Consider the following 19,232-nt stretch of genomic DNA (forward strand, 5'->3'; position numbering starts at 1 on the left):
TTAAATACCAGCTCAACAAGATATGGCATTCCATATTCAGACAAATATTTTTATAGTTATGAACAAAAAATAGCTTATTTTAAGACAGAAAATTAAAAAATTATTTTGGCAAAATTTTAAAAATTTTATATGGCCATTTTTATCATAACTTGACTAAAACTGATCATAAAGATGAAAGAATGACTGTTTTGAGCAGCTTATTGCACGGGCTAACCATCCATATCATTTTTTGGCCGATTTCGGAAAACTAATTTTTGGGTCATTTTTCGCATTTTTGGTAAGGGGTTACATCATCAAAATTTGCAAAAAATGGCCAAAAAATAGAATTCCTATTTGTGGACACATTTCGATTGGAAATTTAAATACGAGCTCAACGAGGTATGGCATTCTATATTCAGACAAAAATTTTTAAAGTTATGAACAAAAAAGAGCTTTTTTTAAGACGGAAAATCAAAAAAATTATTTTAGCAAAATGTTTAAAATTTTATATGTTCATTTTTATCACAACTTGACCAAAATTGATCATAAAAGTAAAAGAATAGTAACCATACAAGTCACTTTTTGACCGATTTTAGAAAACTAATTTTTGGGTCATTTTTCGCATTTTTTGTAAGGGGTTACATCATTAAAATTGGCAAAAAAATGGCCAAAAAATAGAGTTTCCAGTTTAGTATACAGTTCGATTGGAAATTTAAGCTCAAAGAGGTATGACACTCCATATTTGGATAATTTCTTCCAATGTTTTGGCTAAAAATCTGGCAAAATCAAGTTTTGCCACTGACACTCTGTTAACTTTTTTAAACCAACTCTAACTATGATTTGTGACCTTTATTGATGAAGTATTGTTTAATAACTGAGGTTGCGAGCAACACAACCCTTTCGATTTGTAAGCACCACATGGCGTGTGGGTCATTTTTGAAGAGTTTTCGGAAACTGCTGAAACAAACTTATTTAGTCCACACAAAGAGCAGACTGGCAAACTTTGTCAGCTAAACAAAATTTTGATCAGTAGTGCTAACCTTTTTATGCGTATAAATACGTTTTTTTCACCAACCTTTTCTGTAGTTCGATTAACACTTTTTTTTTGGTGCCAGCGTGACAGGGAACATGCGAACAGCGAAAAATAAAATGAATATGGCCAACGGAAGGAAGCGAAATGGTTGGATGGGAAATGGGCGGGACAGTGTGTAACCAAACAGAGAAGCGGAATTTTCCCAGGACGTCGTGGATGTTGATTTTCCACCGATACCGATGCCTTGCTCCCTTTTTTTTCTTCTTTGGTGTTTTGCATGTTCACACATTGACCCTTCTTTTGCCCGAAAAGGGAGCAAATTTATGGCCATTTGAGTGTTTAAGTAGGGCCAAAAGAAAGGCGAGCCTTGTAGCAATTAGCAGGACCCGAAGTATTTTGTTGACCTTATTTAAAATTTATTTGCTCCTAGGGCACCCGAAAGTACGAAAATAAATTGCAAATCAACCGCGAGCAGGACATTAGTCATCTCCCCCAGATTCTCAGATTCATCAAGGGCGAAAGTGAATCCGAAACTGGGTGCTTGGTGTGTATCCCGATCTCGGCGAGGTCGTTGTCCAATGCCAGTTGTCCGGCGATTTCGAGGAGCTGCCCTTATCAGCTGACAAGCACACCGAACTGGACCGAACTGGACCGAACTGGACCCACCGGGCGTATGTGTGATATATGGCACTTGACCTGCGTTAATTGCAAATGAGAAACTAAAGAACTTCGTACACATTTTCATTGCAGCTCTGAGTTCGTGAGGAAAAACTGCTAGAAGTCGAAATTCGAAAAGGTGAGCACAGAAAATATTTAAGCTTGCTTAATTTAACAATAAATTCAGCAATTAAGTGAGATTTAAATCAAATTTCATATGAAAACTGGCCGAACCCCGTTTGCCATAGAACCTTTTGATAAAAGATTGATTACTTTAGCTCAAAATTAAATTCAATTTTGCCGTTACACCAAAGTCCACAACGGTTAACGGTTATTTATTCATTCGGGCGCGGCATGAAAAAATTGGAAAGCTTCAATTCAATCAGAGCGAAATACTTGAAACTCAATAGCAACATGTATGGCAAACATAAAAAAAAACAGAAACTTTATTCAATGTGGCAAATAAAAAATGTTTTACCAAAGCTTAAACATATAGCGAACTATACGCCATGAAAGTGGAGAGAAGAGGATGCCTCGGCCAAATAATAAATCAAATCGCTGTACCGATGGTGCCATGATTTTTGACCACTCGTCCTGGTCGAACGACTTAAATCTAGCCAGTGGTCGGTGGGCGTGGCAGTGGGCGAGTGGTAACGATGCCAACAAAAATGTTGGACATTGGTCGAGACGGCGTCGTGACCTTCGCAGCGCCTTTTTTTCGACTTTAAAATGTACAGCAAACAAGTGGCAAGTGTTGCCGAGATAAATATGTATATATATATATATATATATATATGTATATATAAATATATAGATATATACAGAATAAAATAAGCAAAAACAAAGGCCAAGCCGAAAACGACGAATTTATTTGCAACACGCGCCAGTCTGGCCAAGATCTGTCGCCGCAGATAATCCCGCAAAAGGGCATTTAGTCGACTCGCCACTATGCCACACATGCCACTATGCCACATGCCATGTGTACGACGAGTATAAACGCGTATACAGTCTCCGCTGACAGCCATTAAAAATGCTGTAAAGTTCGAGGATGTGGGTCCTGCCATACAATTAGCAGCCAGCTTTATGGACCCCGACTTCGGACATCGGAACCACTTTCCACTTTGGCGAGAGGAAAGCAGTAAGCAAGGAAGCAACGAATTTCTGCTTGTTAGTTCCAACACCTAGTAGAGTGAATAGTGAATAGCCAACGAACTTCCGGCCAACTTGGCACTCCGCTCACAAGTTTATGACCCCATTTGGCGTGATCAACTGCGGTGTATAACTATTTTGGGTTATCCTCCATTAGATAAAGCCCAAATGGCAGCCATTCGAAATGAAAAGCCCTGCGCTCGTGCGGCAAAAGTTTGCAATAATTATGCCAGTTTGTCCGCAATGAAGCAGAAGGCACAGTTCGCAAGCTGATGAATTCCCTGCAGCACGTTGCCAGGAAGTCAGGGATCCCAGGTCAGGGGTCAGGGGTCAGAAGTCGGAGGGCGGGGCTGGTTAAGGGATAACTAACAACTATTAGGTGAACTTTTTAATGCGCAACTTTTGTGTGCTGTAAATTTGGGCCACGAACTGTGAAGGCATCAGAATGATTGGCGGGATTCCCGGGAACAATGAAACTGCAGTAATTTGGGCTGTTAATTTACATGCCCTGAAATGCGCAAATACACTGAGAGCAATTGCCGCAAGGTGTTCAATGTTTGCATATAAATTACATGTAAATTAGCTGCTCTAACATATCCATTACCATTACCCATTCACCTACTTTATTGCCATATATTTTGCTGCCATATCATATTTCAAATCACACCACTTGTATTTCACGTGTACATGTACATGTGAGATAACCATGAGATAAGAGTCCCCATGCGACTGCGATTAATATGTTAGGGCGAGGGTATGATATGGGCCGGTTTTTCGCCCACACCCACCCACTTTTCCTATGATTTATAGCCGTAATTAAAATCTGTAGCTGCAGGCTGACTCAAATAAGTCGCTAAGACTTTTGTCAAAAGACATAAAGGCGAGCTTAAAGCGCTGGCCAGAGGAATATCCTTTTATTCCGGAATTTAATTAAGCCAAATCCCCCTAAACACACACACATACACGCCGCACAGATTCCACGGCAGCCAGTAAAAATGTTGAGGGAAAAGCGGAACTGGAAAATGTGCTGGGTTGTGTTTGGCCCATCCAATATTGCCGTATTGTTCCCATGCGCCTCCCCCTTCTCTGTTTTTCCTGGGATCTGCCAACAGTACACATGATGTTGCGTTGCTATCTTTTCCGCACAGCCTGCATATTTGTTGAGTGTTCATACTGGACACGAACCAAAAAAAGGGGGGAAAATCGGTCAACAATAACAAATGGGCCGACAACTCGGTGATGCCAGACCGGCAGCGGAAAAATGTCAAACAAAATGAAAAGATTTCAGCGACAAAGGCCTCCAAATGGGCAATCAAATATTAAAATTAAAATACACGACATACAGCACTAAACTTGTTATGTGCATACTATTATTTATTCTGAAATTATTAACAAACTATGTGAGGTTTGAGGAAAATATACAAATAAATTCGAGTGCAATCCACTTTTCCATATTTTCTATGCATTTTCTTGTGGTGTTCAAATGTGTGTGCACTTGTTTACCCCAAAACAGAGGAGCCACTCCACTCCAGCCACAAAAAAAAGTTTTCCAGTTAACAGCGAAACAATTCAGTCAACACCTTACACACATTCTACACTTTGGGACTCAATAGAGATGTCTGTGCATATCATCGGCAATAAATTGCTGAAAAGTGACTGCTTTACTGCCCACGGATATACTGGCACACTTGACTTGGTTTTTTTTCTAGCTAGCATTTCTCGTTTTGCGCCGCACACCACTGCGTATGTGGAATATTTATCGCTTGAGGCGATGAAAGGTGTAAATCAAACGGCTGGAATTTTCTCATCAAGAATTTCGCTCGCCAAGTGGAGGACACTGCTCACTGGATAAGAAACATGGCGTCATATTTTAAATTAGCCCTGATAGTTTTTAATTGGGAGGATTAGGAAATATTGGGTCGTTCACTTTAATTGCAAGTTGAAATGTTAAGCTGCAGTTTGCCCAGCATGCAGTTGAGCTTTAGCTTTCGTCGGATAAAGAAGTTCGTTTTTGGAAACGGAAGGTGTCTAAATCAATTGTGCAGTTTAATTTTGTGAAATTTACAAAGTGCAAGGTGCGAAAATGTTCAAGCTAGCCATAAATTAGGTTTAGTCTTAATAGAGGAACCAAGATGAAATTCACAGTTCCCATTCGAAGTTCTGTAACCTTGGACACTGGACCAGAAGCCTCTTTGTGTGCTTTTAATAGTTTGTCGCCGTAATTGAGCTGGATTCCAGAGTTATAATGGGTTTCAGTGATGGTTTGCTTTATAGTTGTGAGAAGTGAGGTTTTTCGCATTTTTACAGCTCAATGCTGTGTAGTTTACGACATCGCAGTGCTTATTTACACTTAACGAAATGGAAAGTACACCCACGGCACTCAAATGCCATGAAAATATTAATAAATTGCATTTAATTGCCGGCAAGTAACTAAAAAAAAAGGAAAAAATTAGATAGCAGGTCGAGTGGGGGACTTCTAATTCAATTACCGGCGGACCCGACGTCGTCTGCCAAGCGTCTCAATATAAAAACTCAATTTAATGGATGCCAACTTTGCTGCACACAAACATACATATATATATATATAAACGGGGGTGTTGGCTCGAGGTCTCGAAGTCTCAGAGTCTCGGAGTCCCTTGAAAGCCTGTCAACAACATTCAACTTCGGAGTCCTGGCCGCAATAACATCACCCGTAGTATTGGCCTATAAAAAAGGAGGCGGGAGGGAAGTGGGAGCTTAGCCTGGTTTTATGGGTTGGGTTGGGAGTCGGTTCTTCTTAGAGGAGCAAGTGCAATCAAAGCTGCAGCGGCGCACACAGAAAAACCCATTAAGGTACTCAAAGTGCTCATCCTGGGCAAATCTCTACCAAAATAAATAAACTTCGCAACTCTGGCAGACAAACTTTGCCGAACGATTTGGTTTTTCGTTTTGTAATTAGTTTAGTTTCGTTATGACCATATGAATGACTTGAAATGAATGAAATACTACAAATTTATTGCTGTGCACGGGCAGTGCTGGCAAAATCCGACGGAAAATAAGGACCAAGGACCTCAAAAGCAAAGACGCAAGAAGTTCAAAGCCGCAGCTGCTGAAAAATAGAAGCACTGCAACGGCGGCAACCAGAAAAATAGAACAGAATTGAGATACAGTAGCGAAAACCTCACAAATGTAAAGAAAATCACTGTGGCAACCTGGAAAAAGTACATCTAAAGAGCTAACAAAATGCTTAAACTGGAAAATAACTCGAAATCAATTTCATATGCTAAATATATTGTATTAAATATGACTGTAGTTAGCTACAAATCGCTCTACATTGCCAAAGTGAACCCTTGTGGCAAAAGTCAAATCGGCAAGAGTGAAAATCGGAGACAAAGACAAAGGCAGCTGCTGGACCAAATGGCGTTTCCATGGAAATTAACAGTTCGTGGACCTTTTTTGCCCAACGCACAGATACAGATACAGATACAGATACAAGTACATACTCGTATAATTAGGAGCAGTTGGCATCGATGCCGCGGCATTCGATGCTTCTGATGGCATCGATGGCGAAGCTTCAATGAAGTGTGCGCATCATTCGGCCGAATTTGTCACGATTACCAAACGCGATACTCGTATTCACTTCACTTTAGGCCGTCGACCCTTTCAGTGTGTGTGTGTGTGTGGGTGTGTGAAAGAGATGAGTAGGTGGCGGCCGAAGGAGACGGCAACAGAGCAGAGGGAAGAGCAGCAAGTTCGGAACGGATGGCGTAATTGATTCACTTCGATTGATTTTGGTCAGCAGCTGGGTCCTCCGGTTACCAGCTTTTCCCGAATTTTCCCCACTTTTCCGCTGCTCATCTGCTCGTCTCACAGCTTGCCACGTACTCATGCGGCATGCGACAAATGCTCATTATGAGGCATCAAACTAGTTAAGGAAAACTCCGATGATGTGTGGCAATGGGAGTGAGTGAGTAGGAAAACAGCGAGGAAAACGCCAACGGAAAATGGTAAAAGGACAACAAAATGTAACAAAAACCTTTTAGTTGTAATGAGAGGTCTTACTTGCCACAATTGTTGCTTATTTTTAGACACCTTTGTGCAAAAGCAATTGCAAAACATTTGTGAATTCGAAACGTTAGGTTAATTTCAATTTTTCAGCAATTTCCCATCTGGAAATTTCAGTAATTACGCTCAGTTACGTTTAGCATTCGGTGTATTTCCGCAATTTAAATTTGTTAACGCCTTGTATATTAATTATGTTTATGGGCTCTGATGCCTTGAGTTTTGTGTGCATATTACTTTTATTATCTGGCCGTAAACACTCCCCATGGAGAAGCAAGTTAAGATTGCGAGCCAAATAATAATTGTCCAGCTATGGGAGACGTTTCTGCCGTTACGAGGAGTCCCCAATGTCCCGATTCAAGCAATCGACTATGTCTAAAACCGAGTTCATGAAACCAAATAAAATGGGCCGCAAGAAAGTGGGGTATGCTGGACTACTGATACAGAATGCCAATTCCGAAGGTATTACTGCGCATAGCTAAGATATGAGTTTTTCTTGCATTTTGCGAGATGCTAAGTTAAAAGTATCCATATCCTTAGAGGGTACTTGGCTGTCCATTCCGATTCCGGCTGGCCGTCACATTATTATTTTAGCCAGTTTTGGCCGTCTTCGGTTTCGAGCTCATATTTATGTGGCCACTGGGAGCTGTTTGCCGAGCCTTAAGTGATTTTGTTCGCCGTCCGAGGAGCGACAACTGCTGCTGCCAAGTCCCAAAGCCCACTGCTCTTGGCCTTGGTCAGTTGAGTTGGCCAGCTGTCTGCTTTTGATTATTGTTATTATTATTCTCGTCATTTTCAGCTGATACTCCTGCCAGGTATGTGGTACACACAAAATGTGGCACACACGAAAGGAAATTGTGAAATATTAGGCCCAATTCGAGTTTGGTTATAATTCTGAACTTTTCTTCGTGTGTAGCAGCGCAGCATTTAGTTCATTGGACGCTGTCTGCCATTTTGATTCGTTTCTACTTGGCTGACATCTTTTTCATGTTTACTTTTGACTTAATTAGGCAGCAGGCCTCCCACCGATGGCCATCCAAGAAGCAGCCGACAGACACGTGGCCCAGACCATAGTTCATTTCGCCCACAATTCGTGACAATATTCGCAGGACCAAGCATGTTGCTCTTTGTGCCACGAATGTTCCTTTGAACGCACTCGTAGTCCTTGTCGTAGTCGGCGGCAACTGAACCCATGAACTGAACAAGAATAATAAATGAAGCGGGCGACGCGAGTGTTCGACTGTGAAATACGCTTTGGAAAATGCCGGCGTTTTCATTTCGGGAGGCCAATGGAAATGAGTTTCGCCCACGGACAAAAAAAAAAAAACATAGAAAAATGCATTGGATGTGGTGCACAATAATTTTACATCTCCGCTGGGAGCAGCAGTTGCCCTCGGAGGTAGGTTCTTATCTGTATCGTAATCGTAATGAGATGCTCTTTAATGTCATTTAAAGTTTGATCTGAGAAAAATTAACTGAATGCAAAGATTGACTTCCACGGAACATTGTGAAAATATTCAAATAAATATCTTATTTTAAATCACCCATTTAGTATTAAGAACTTGAACATATTTACGCGCTATCAGATGGGGAAAATCTTTTTGTTTTCCTAAGTTTCTTTCGGGGATTGCTGTGCTCCAATTTGTAGGGGCAATTTATAGTAAAAGTTTTTCCTGCACATCCAACAGCTTGCAGTGGATTTAGATGTTTTTGTTTTTGTTTTTTTTTTTATCGCAACTTGCGCGCCTTTGAGGGATTTTCCGTCTTTGCCGCTCAATTCTCTTCGCAACAGCCACCGCATTTTCCCCATTTTCCCACAAACAATAATGGCTGAATGGCTGGATGGATGGGGGGTGGGCTAGATAAATATCTTTGCATAATTAAATCCAATTGGGCGCACAACTCGCAGCTTTTGTTCGCAGCTTTCGGCTTGTGGCCAAAAAGGGCGACAAGGGGCCAAGTCAATCAAAAGTTGGCCCACAGCTCAGCTGGCCAGCGGCGGCGAATAATAGATGGAATAAACTTCGAATGGGCCAAGAAGTAGAAAAAATCCGACAGAGAGAGAAAAAAAATATAGAAACGAAGCGAAGTAAGACTAATTGGCAGCCCGCTCGCCGGCATAAACTAATTAAATCAAATATAGATATAGTATATAGATATAGTATATATATCTCCGTCGAGATCGTAAATCGCTTGCCACTTTGACCGCCCGCAAGGCCCTCAAATGTTGAAATACTAAAGTACTGGGGAACACACCTATCTGGATATATACGTATATATTGTTGTTTACCCAACTGCGTCTCCTAAAATAAATTTACTAAACTCATTGACGCAATTCAATTAGTGGAAATAAAGTTCGGCCACATGGTGTAAAATAAATGGCTATTCCTTTTACGGCAAAATTTGAATAGAGTTACACGGGGGGGCAGTGATATTTAAGCCCGGACATCTCCATGTTTTCATATTTTGACAAATTTCATCTATTTTACATATGTGCTGGACTAGCGGTTGTCCAGGGAAAATTCGAGAGTTTGCGGCCAAGTAAATATGCCAATGGCATTCAATTGTTTTTCCAGCATGCCACTGAAATTTGGCTTCAAGCGAGCTTGGGGAATTTTCCCAACTGCAGCAAAGCGGATAAATGCGTTCGGTCAGGGATTTTCCGGGCTAGCATTTGGAGAATTGGGCCACAGGGAGAAGGTTAAACTATTGCATAGAAATAACTGAGTTTACTCAACGATTGCTGCCCAAAGTACCAGTGTCTAGTAGTGGCGTAAGCAAATAAATCATAAACTCATACCCACACTAAAAAAATATCCAAAATTGCCGGGGTGCGGACAGTGAATAAATCACAGGGTAGCCATAAAGTAGTTACTGTCGGTGCTCACATATTTACATTTATATTTCCATAAATTACTACACATGAAACTGAAACAAGTGCCGTCCGCTGTCTTTTTTTTTCTATTTTGTTATAAATGCCACATTTCCGTATGTCAAATTTCACACTTCTGTTGAGTTCACTCGTTTTGTTTATGCACTCCACCTATAGGAATTCCTTCGATCTCAATTTGCTTTTTTAATATAACATTTTTGCGGCAAAGTTGCGAAATTGTTGGATACTCATTGATTTTTTGGACTTTAATTGAGACCAAGCCGATGAAAATATTTCATTTAGTAATTCGTGCGATGAAAAACCAACAAATAAATACGAAGCATTCGTGCATCCAGTTTTTGCTATCAAATGCTTGTCAAATGTGATTGACGCACCGAAATTCCGAGGAATGTGTAATCTTGGTCGCTGTCCGTTTGTTTGATGGACACTCTTATTAAATCGTGTGCCAGGTGGTAAAACATACATACGTATATGTATCGGCTAAATACTGATAAATCTCGGCCCATAAAATCGCATGGGCAGCGATCAGTTTTTCAATTAGCGGTCAGATCCTTGGGCCAATTCGACTATTTTGGCTGCTTAATTTTGCGTAAAATCGCACAGGTGACCGGCGTTGCTGGCAACTATTTCAATTTGGCAGCCAAGTGGCTTTCCAGCACATTAAACCCTGTCTGGCGTCTGCCCACCTCGCTCGGTATATACTATAAATATTTTACTATATACACTTGCTTTTGAGCCCCTAGTGGCTGGCGACAAGAGCCAAGTATTCGGATTTTCAGCCAACTCGGGCATCATTTTTTTCTGGCCCAGTCTGGATGACAAAGCCCTCGGAATTTAAGGAGTGGGCTTAGTATTCCCAATTCATAACTAGCAAGGGGCAAAAAGTTTGTGAACAAGTTTGCCCGGATTATTGCGAGTTTTTGGCTTGGTTCTGGGGCTTTGCCAACTTTCCACTTGTTATGTGCAGATTAATTGTGCGATCCTGTCATCGGTTGAGATGCATGTCTGTACATAAATTGGGGAAATATTTATGTTTACTTCGAAAAGATTACGATTTCGCACCAAAAAGGGGGCTTGACTAAAAATGAGAAAATCTGCAAATCATTTAAAATGCCATACTTTATGCATTAAAGCCACATTTCTTTGCTGTTCAAATATATTTGGTATTATTTGTTAAAGTCGAACTTTTAGATGTTATTTGCAGTCGACCAAAAGTTTGCTGGCCAAAAGTTTTGTTGAAAATATTTCCTTTATTCCCGTTGTGGTTGTCAACTTTTAGTTTAATTCATCGAGTTGGCAACAAATTATATTTTCGTAAGCTCGTGCGTGCCGCTTTAAATTTTTGTTTAACTTTCGCACACATGTTTGCGGTTTGTGCGAGTGTTTTCCACATGTATTCAGCTTTCCTCTGGCTTCCCGTTTTGCGTTCTGCGTTTTCCGCTTTTCCCGCACTCAGTGCGTCCAACACTTGAGCCACTTTTCAATGGAGGCGGCCGAAAAGATTTAGCCCGGCTCCTGGCAACACCTTGCCCCCCTTTCCCCGCTCCCATCAAGCCGTCTGCCAAGGTATGAAAAACTCGTACATTTTCTACAAACATTTGGCAAATTGTTATAGAAAAAGCCCGCACACACATGGGAATACATATGCGGATAAATTTGGTTGCGAAACTCGACTACAACATATGTTAACGACGCATTTGCCTTGGGATCCGTCTGCCGGCTGTGTTCCTATACCCTTTACTCGGAGATAATGGTGGGGGTATGATGGGCTCGCAATATTTTGGGACACACTCATAGGCAAAAGCGGCAAAATCTAGTTACTCTTGGCTGAAAACATATACTTTCAAGTATCTAACTAGCACACTTTTAGGCAGCTGCACTAAAGTCGTTCATGCCGAGATACTTTTCTATCTTTCGTTTGTTAGCGTATCTAGCACGTGACACTCGCACAGTGCCTACCAGAAGCAGGGCCACACTTAGTGCGCCAGCATAGATTTTAAACTCGTGTTACGTAAAAACAACGAGGAAGCCGGCAAAAGACACAGAGAAATTGAAAGGGATAGACACTGGATAAATACATAGATTTAAGCTGGGCAAACAAACATCGGGGAAACTTTCTGACAACGGCAATTACTTGCTAAAATACTCGAGTCCTGGCTTAATAAAAGCTGGAAAATTCCAAGGAAATTGAGTAATTTGCACAGCTTGAAAGCAACTTGTGATGAGGTCATTAAATTGCTCTTCTTGCTCGGAATAACAACCAGCAGCGATTTGAGTCGGCAGGCCACATTTTATTTAAATAGATTTATAAATCTGCCATATTGCGTTTGGCCCAGCTCTGTGTGCTGTCTTCTCATTGTATAATTACGTTTTCGGGCTGCGCATTAAATATTAAAACTTGTTTCTTGTGTCACACACTCGCAATATCTGAATAAATGTACAAGTTGTTTAATATTTGATGAAAGTCAAATTGCACAAATTGTTGCGAAAACGGCAATTTCAGGCGAGTTATTGTGTATAGAAATCCACATTGAACATTATTCGCTTTTGTTTAAAATCGATATAGATATTTGGCGTGTCTTTAGTCTACTTGTTTTTCCATTATTTGTCACCTTTATTCCACGATTGGGCTCCATTTGGGCTACAGAACTCATTTGCATATTTTGCAGTTGCTAACGGTAAAGCTATGGCCAACGCCGAAGGTGCCTTTAACTGTAAGTGTGGGTGGTAACCGTAACCGTAATGACGGAGCGGATTTGTGCCGGCTTCGCGATGTAAATGCGAGCCATTCGAAGTAACGAAGTGCATTCCACACGCACCGCTGCGATATATATTCAAATATATATATGTATATAAATTTAGGGTTCGTTGAACCTGCCTAATGTTGTGTGTGTGGGTGTGTGGTTTTTTCTCTTTCAGTCTTATTCGAAGTTCATTTCCGGCGCAGAGGCGAGCGGATGCGGAATGGCAGCCATTTTACGGCTTAGCCGGTGGTATTCAAATTGAATTGCAAATAAAATGGAGAAATGGAGTGGCTGCAGCAGCTGCTTAAATAATACAATTCTATTTGAATGATTCAGTTTTATATTTTTCGTGGCAAACTGCAGCATAAGGTGGCAAGCGTTTGAATCGAATTCATTACGGCGGCACTTTCTATGCTCGGCGGGGCAACAGGGCGGATGCGCGATATTGCACGTAGCGAAATACGGATTGCTCATACGCAGTGTGGCCAGTGCATAATGATTTTTAGATATATCTTAGATGCAGCATTGCTATTAGCATTGATGAGAACCACTTGCAGCATAAATTTGTTTTTATAGAAAGTAATAATCTGGGATAATCAAAATATATGCTGCTGCAGAGTACAAATCTACAAATCTGAAGTGCCTTCGATAAATTAATCAGTTAATGCCGCATAATCTGCTTTGTGGAAGCGCGCGTATTTCGTAAGCAGCTTTTCCCTGCGGAAAAGTGAGATGTGCCTGTAAAGTGTGCGGATGCGGCGCCCAATGAAGCGGAGTTCCCGATTCAGATTGAGATTTTCTCCGTTCGGCTGGCAGTTTTTTTTTTTTCGGCGCGGCTGTCATGTTGAGGCAGACATCTAATCCTTTTTATGTGCCCCAGACACGCAAGGTGCTGCCAATTTGTGGCGGCTTTTCCCGAAAGTAATAGGCGGGGGTGGGGTGGAGATAGGGGCACACGTTATGGCTTTGCCCATTAAAGTCGAAAGTGGCGGGAAAAGCCTCAGCGATGCGTGCAGAGTGGCCGGGAAAACTTTCGGCTCGACGATCGCCGGAGGGAGCTGGAAAATTCAGCAGGAGCGGCAGTGGGGTGCTGGAAAATCCGTTCGGGGTGGGGGCTAGAGAAAATCCTCCTTGGCCAGAGGCCATCCAGCTATTATTGCTGATGCCTTTTTATTTTAATTCCCAAATCGAAAAAGTTTCGCCTTGGAGATTAGGCGAGTAAACTCTAAACGCTTTAAGCGTTTCTTGGAAAAGCTGTGCAAAATCATCGGTGGCGAATTTTGGCGGAGAGTGGGCAAAAGCGTATGTGAAATACTAATTTAACATGTCTGAGAACTTTCTTTTTTTTTCCTTCTGTGCCATTCAGCCCACTGTGGCGACTTTATCTCATTTTCTATGCTCGCTGAAAAGCGTGGGGAGTGGCGGAAAATTCAGAGTCACGGAGTGGAAAAGCAGAAGTTCTTATCCCCCAAACGATTACAAATGATTAAGTCTAAAAAGTTTGCGTGCAAATAACTAGAGTAGAACTGATATTAAATGCAATTTGCGGCAGGCAAACTAAAAAGGTTTATGGTATTCATTCGAAAAGTTCGGCCAGCAAAGGACGTTTGTTTATAATCATTAGGATCTGCAGTGCAAACGATATGGTTTTCCATATGGCTGCTGGCTGTAAAATTTATTCATTACATTGCAAAACAGACAGACAACGTTAAATACATAGATGCCACCAAAGAGCAGCACCCACAAAGAAAAAAAAAAGAAGGGCATAAGCCGTGGAAAGCAAACATTAAAAAAAATTAAGGGCAAGAGACAAAAATGCCAAGAGTCAGTCGCCTAAATGGAAAATGGAAAATTACTTAAGCCATTCGAAGGCGCGGGCTTCCATCTCGTTCATTCATCTTGTCCTGGGGCAACGACCATGCCCACTTTTCCTACGCCCCATTTTCCCACGCTCCGCCATTCAGGCCTTTGCGTGTTATGCGTGTTTTTTTTTGCCCTGCTAAAAAGTACAATTAAGTTCATCTACCAAAAGCAAAGCATTCAAACCCATGCTCCTGTCGATTTTTCGACGACATCGTTCTATTTGATCGATTTTTTCGATGCCATTGCTGTTCGTCCTGCAAACGGGGGCGGCACACAGCCAGAGTGGGCGTGGCCGGGCTGCGGAAAATGGTGCCAAAAAATGGCGCAAATATCAATGCATGTCTTCAATTCATCCTTGCAATTCTAACTTTTTCGAAACGCGTACTATTTCCTCGACACTAAATTCATGCGCCTATTAACTTAGACAACGATTTCTCGGAAAGCTTATAATATATGTACTAATACCACAGTGGGAATCAAGTAAGCCGCAAAACTAAACAGTTTGCTCGCAGATCGCAGGTAATGCCCAATTGATGCCATTGAAGGCAGCTCCTTGTGGGCGAAACTACACTATATATTGGAAATTCATTTGGGCAGAAGTGTCCGTGTCCCGAGGCAGGAAAGAGACAAGCGTAGTGCAAAGAGAGAGAGAGAGAGAAACAGAGCCATTTTAATGGCTGTTTTAGTTCCACTAATCGCTTTATGATGATGACTTGACTATGCATAAGTGTGCGAGCGTGCAACGGAGTGTACGTGTGTACACGCAGAGAAAATTCGTCTGATTCCGTTCAGTAATTGAGCCAATAAAGTATAGACTTGCTTGGCTTGAGCCATGATTTTGATTGGTTTTTATAGAATTTTATAAATTATTTAAATTCTGCATGTCATCCCGAATTTCTGCCAGTGCATTCGGAAGTGTGCACGTGTTGTTTGCAAGCAAGATTCGCATCTGCGTTGTCCTACTTAAAGTTTTCCATCACCGTCTTCTCGCCTTTTCCTCGCTCACGTAGTAATGGATCAAAGATGGCGGCTAATGTCTGTGTGAAAGGGCGGAAAAGCGGGTGGCGGAAAAGCGGTTGGGCTGGCACAGGACAAGATGGAAAATAGATCAGAGCGTGTGTCAAAAGAAAAGCCAAGGCGAGAGCATAATTAGTGAGCCGCCGTCAAGGAAATCGATATGCAACACCTAAGTTAATTAAATGGACGCCATCTGCGAACACGAGTGACTTCCATTTGGGACTTGGCCAGCAGTTGGCACGTATCATTACAGTGGAAATGTAGCTGAAGCCGGGAAAATCCCACCTAATACCGGCCAAAGTAAATACAGTTGACAGATTGGGTTAATTTCGAAGGGATTACGGATACATTAGGCTGGGGATATCTTGCGTTGCTCGGCTTTTCAAAGCAAAACTATTTTGCTAGCCAATAAATATTGTATATAAATATTTTTCAATTCAAGGAAATGCCAGCTAGCAAATGAAGCCTGTGCCGAGAAGCAGAGCTTCGAGGAAAAATGAAAAGTGACGGATGGCTGACAGTCCGGCACGGAATGGAGTTAAATTTCCCGGCGGGCTTTTCCTTCGACTCGGAGTGAGCTTTTCCAGGGCTAATTAAAAGGACTCGGCGTGCCAGTGGGTTAACGAGCGAAGAGATGTCCTGGGAATGGAGTTATTTCCGCTGCGGTTTGCCGGCTGCAACTGACGGCGTTTTTCATGGGATTTTCCGAGATTTCCGTTGGCGCTTTGGTTTTCCGCGCAGCGGCTGACGCCTTGATTGCATTTTGCATGTTCCCACGACATTCGATTTCGCGCTGATTGGCAGCCAACAATCAATGGCAGTTGATTATTCCGTTTGCCTGCTTGCCGCTTTTCCGCTTTTCCGCATTTGGCGATCCTTTTATAATGGCCAGCAATCCGCGTCAAAATAGCCGGAACTAATTTAATAATTCATTCAATTGTGCTCGCACGCATTGTGCTCGCATTATTGATGAGCTCAACAATTGTATCTAAAACAAATAAACTGCAGATGCAGCAGCACTGTGCATAAATTAGGTTTGCAAATCCGTTTGTGAGACCAGCAAGAAATGTTTGCTTTAATGATTAATGCCAAATGCAAATTGTATTTTAGCTGTATTTCTTTTTGGCGCATTAAATGATTTATTCGCCAACGGCCATCGAAGTGCAGCAGTGCCATTTTCAAGGCAATGTAAATAAATTATGATTGTTAATTCAATTTCACAATTTTATCTACAACTTTACCCGTTTTCCTGGCCGTCTTCATCTTCGAATGGCCCACTTAAATCGCATTAGGCATGTAGAACATGCTGAATGAATGAGTTTTTCTTCGCTCTTCGGTCTCTCGGTCACATTCAATTTTCTTCTTCTTGGGAGACAAGCCCGGACCCCAGACCCCTGACCTCTGACCCCCAGGCCCGTTCCTCTTCGTGCGCTTATGTGGGTCAATGTGGCCATGACAAAAAAGAAGTGGAAAATAGCAAGCGGCAAGTCGAAAATATTGGCAAAGTTCTCGGTTTGCCAATGCGAAAAATAAAGCCATTAAAAAGGCAGCATAAACATGACATAAACATGCGGAATACGCTGTTATTAGCTTCTGCGGCTTCTGAGATCATGGCCAAGAAAAGGCCAAAAAGTTACCATCTCTTTCATAATCTCTGGGCTATTTACGAAATAGTTGTTCAATTTAAAGTTTATGGATGCCATAACGTTTTAGGTTCCTAAATAAATTCAATACAACTACGATGTCAACTTTTCAATCAAACAGGCTGATACGTTATTTTTTAATTACAGGTTCAATCGAAATAGATACAGATAACCATTTAGCTTGCATTTCCCCAGAGAGCACAGTTCAAAATATGAAACGCTTTTAGAATAACTAAATGAATCATAACCGTTTTGAATATTCAACTCAGCTGGCAAACAAACAAACAATCGCTGGCCTCCAAACCTTTTAGCAAATCGAAATCGCTCAGACAAATGAAAGTTGGCTCCTTTTGTTTGAATTATTCCCCAAACGGAAGCGTTTTGGGCCTTTCGATGGCGTTTTTCTTTCAGAAATATAGCGGACAATGCCGAAAGTTATGCTAAAGACTAACAAGCCGGAACAAACAAATTGTACTTTAATGTGTTGCAGCAGAAACAAGCAAAAGCCGAGAACTTTTATTATAATTATATTGTTTAAAGTATACTTGCACAAAGCTGAACATCAGATGAGCACAAAGTAGTCGAAAGTAAATAAGTATGCTTGCCTTCAAGCGGAACATCAAACAAGATTAGTAAATGCAAGTGCCTTTGGTTTAACAAGTAAATATTTAAACTATTTTTTATGAGCCCGCTATTTGTAAGCCAACTTTTGTATAGCTTTCGTATTTGTAAGGTAACCTGCTCAGTGAGTGGATTGTCTGGCAATCAGTTCAGCTGCGATATTGAACCGAATAAGATATCTAGTGAGATATATAATTTAGATATTAATTAAAGATAATTTCATTTTCCATTTCTTTGCAGAATGCTTGGCGTTTTGGAGCAGCGGAACAACTAGCGCCAGCTTATAGATCGCGGAAAATGCCTGATTTGCGAGCTGCAACTGAGAATTAAGGCAGCGCCAGGGGAATCCGCTCGAGAAACCCACGTCCGCAAGATGGACAACTATACGGACGTACTGTACCAGTACCGCTTGGCACCGTCCGCCAGCCCGGAAATGGAAATGGAACTGGCTGATCCGCGCCAGATGGGCCGCGGATTCCAACTGCCAACCAACGAGTCGCAGCTGGAGATTCCCGACTATGGGAACGAGAGCCTGGACTATCCCAACTACCAGCAGATGGTCGGCGGACCCTGCCGCATGGAGGACAACAACATCAGCTACTGGAACCTCACCTGCGACTCGCCACTGGAGTACGCCATGCCGCTCTATGGCTACTGCATGCCCTTCCTGCTGATCATCACCATCATCTCGAACTCCCTGATCGTGCTCGTGCTGAGCAAGAAGAGCATGGCCACGCCCACCAACTTTGTGCTAATGGGTGAGTTAAATAGCGTGTTCTTTATATCGATAGTATATGAAATGAACTTCCAATTCGTATCGTGCCACATGCAAGTCACTCCATTCAAGGGCTCTCTTTGAATTTTCCCCCTGACATTGGCGCCTTTCGGATATATAATTGTTATATGCCTGCTTGTTTTGCAAGCATCTAACAAATTTAGTGAAATAATTCACAGTCTTAAGCCCTCCCCCCACCACCGATTAGGCCCATTTTGAATTCCCCCTTTTGCAGACGCCGCCTTTTATGATTATTATTTATTTTTATTCCATGTCTTTTCATGCCGCAGCCTCGGCACGTCGCCCCTTTTGGCGCTTAATGTGCCACAATGTTAAATCAGGCAGAAGTGAGATTTCAAATAGTTGGCGATGTGCGTGCTCCCCAGAGCCCCTTCCGTATCCATAACCCCCCCAAATCCCCACCCCCCTCCAATCCCTCCGCGTAATGCTGAGATATTCCAATAGCGTGTGTAATGCTAATGGCTTGTCGTCTGGCGATGGGAAAAACTTACTGCAGATCATGCCAGGATTTGAAAATGGCCAACAAGGCTGCTTTCAGTTAGTTTAAACTCTTGAACAAAAGATCTACTATAATAACTGAAGGGCTGTGCATTTGATTCGCTGAGAGGACAGCTAAACTTCAAAATGATACTCTCTCGAGCATTAGGGCTATTAATGGGTTAGGTGACACCCTTTGAACCGTCACCACTTAACCGCCGCCTGGACCAACCACCACCCACTAAAAGCCATAGCACATAACCAGCCAGCACCCGCCGGGTGTCAAGCGCAGGCCAAGGCTAATCGCATTCGGTTCAAG

General features: G+C 42.0%; 1 protein-coding gene across 5 annotated transcripts in view; it reads left to right on the forward strand.

Annotated features, from left to right (window-relative positions):
• LOC6612405 (sex peptide receptor) overlaps window positions 1-19,232 on the forward strand; it is a 40,270-nt gene that overhangs the window by 12,853 nt on the left and 8,185 nt on the right. The window contains exons 1-3 of one of the 5 annotated variants that reach the window (XM_032725406.1): window positions 1,455-1,683; window positions 1,763-1,808; window positions 17,881-18,398. In XM_032725406.1, the coding sequence (XP_032581297.1) occupies window positions 18,014-18,398 (385 nt within the window). In that variant the 5' untranslated portion in view covers window positions 1,455-1,683; window positions 1,763-1,808; window positions 17,881-18,013. Of the gene's footprint in view, window positions 1-1,454; window positions 1,684-1,762; window positions 1,809-4,803; window positions 4,894-8,235; window positions 8,259-17,800; window positions 17,823-17,880; window positions 18,399-19,232 lie in introns of those variants that run through there. The other 4 variants (XM_032725407.1, XM_002036877.2, XM_032725408.1 and 1 more) reach the window with 4 other exon arrangements.

This window comes from Drosophila sechellia, chromosome X (assembly GCF_004382195.2).
Source record: "Drosophila sechellia strain sech25 chromosome X, ASM438219v1, whole genome shotgun sequence".
Classification (NCBI taxonomy): Eukaryota; Metazoa; Arthropoda; class Insecta; order Diptera; family Drosophilidae; genus Drosophila; species Drosophila sechellia.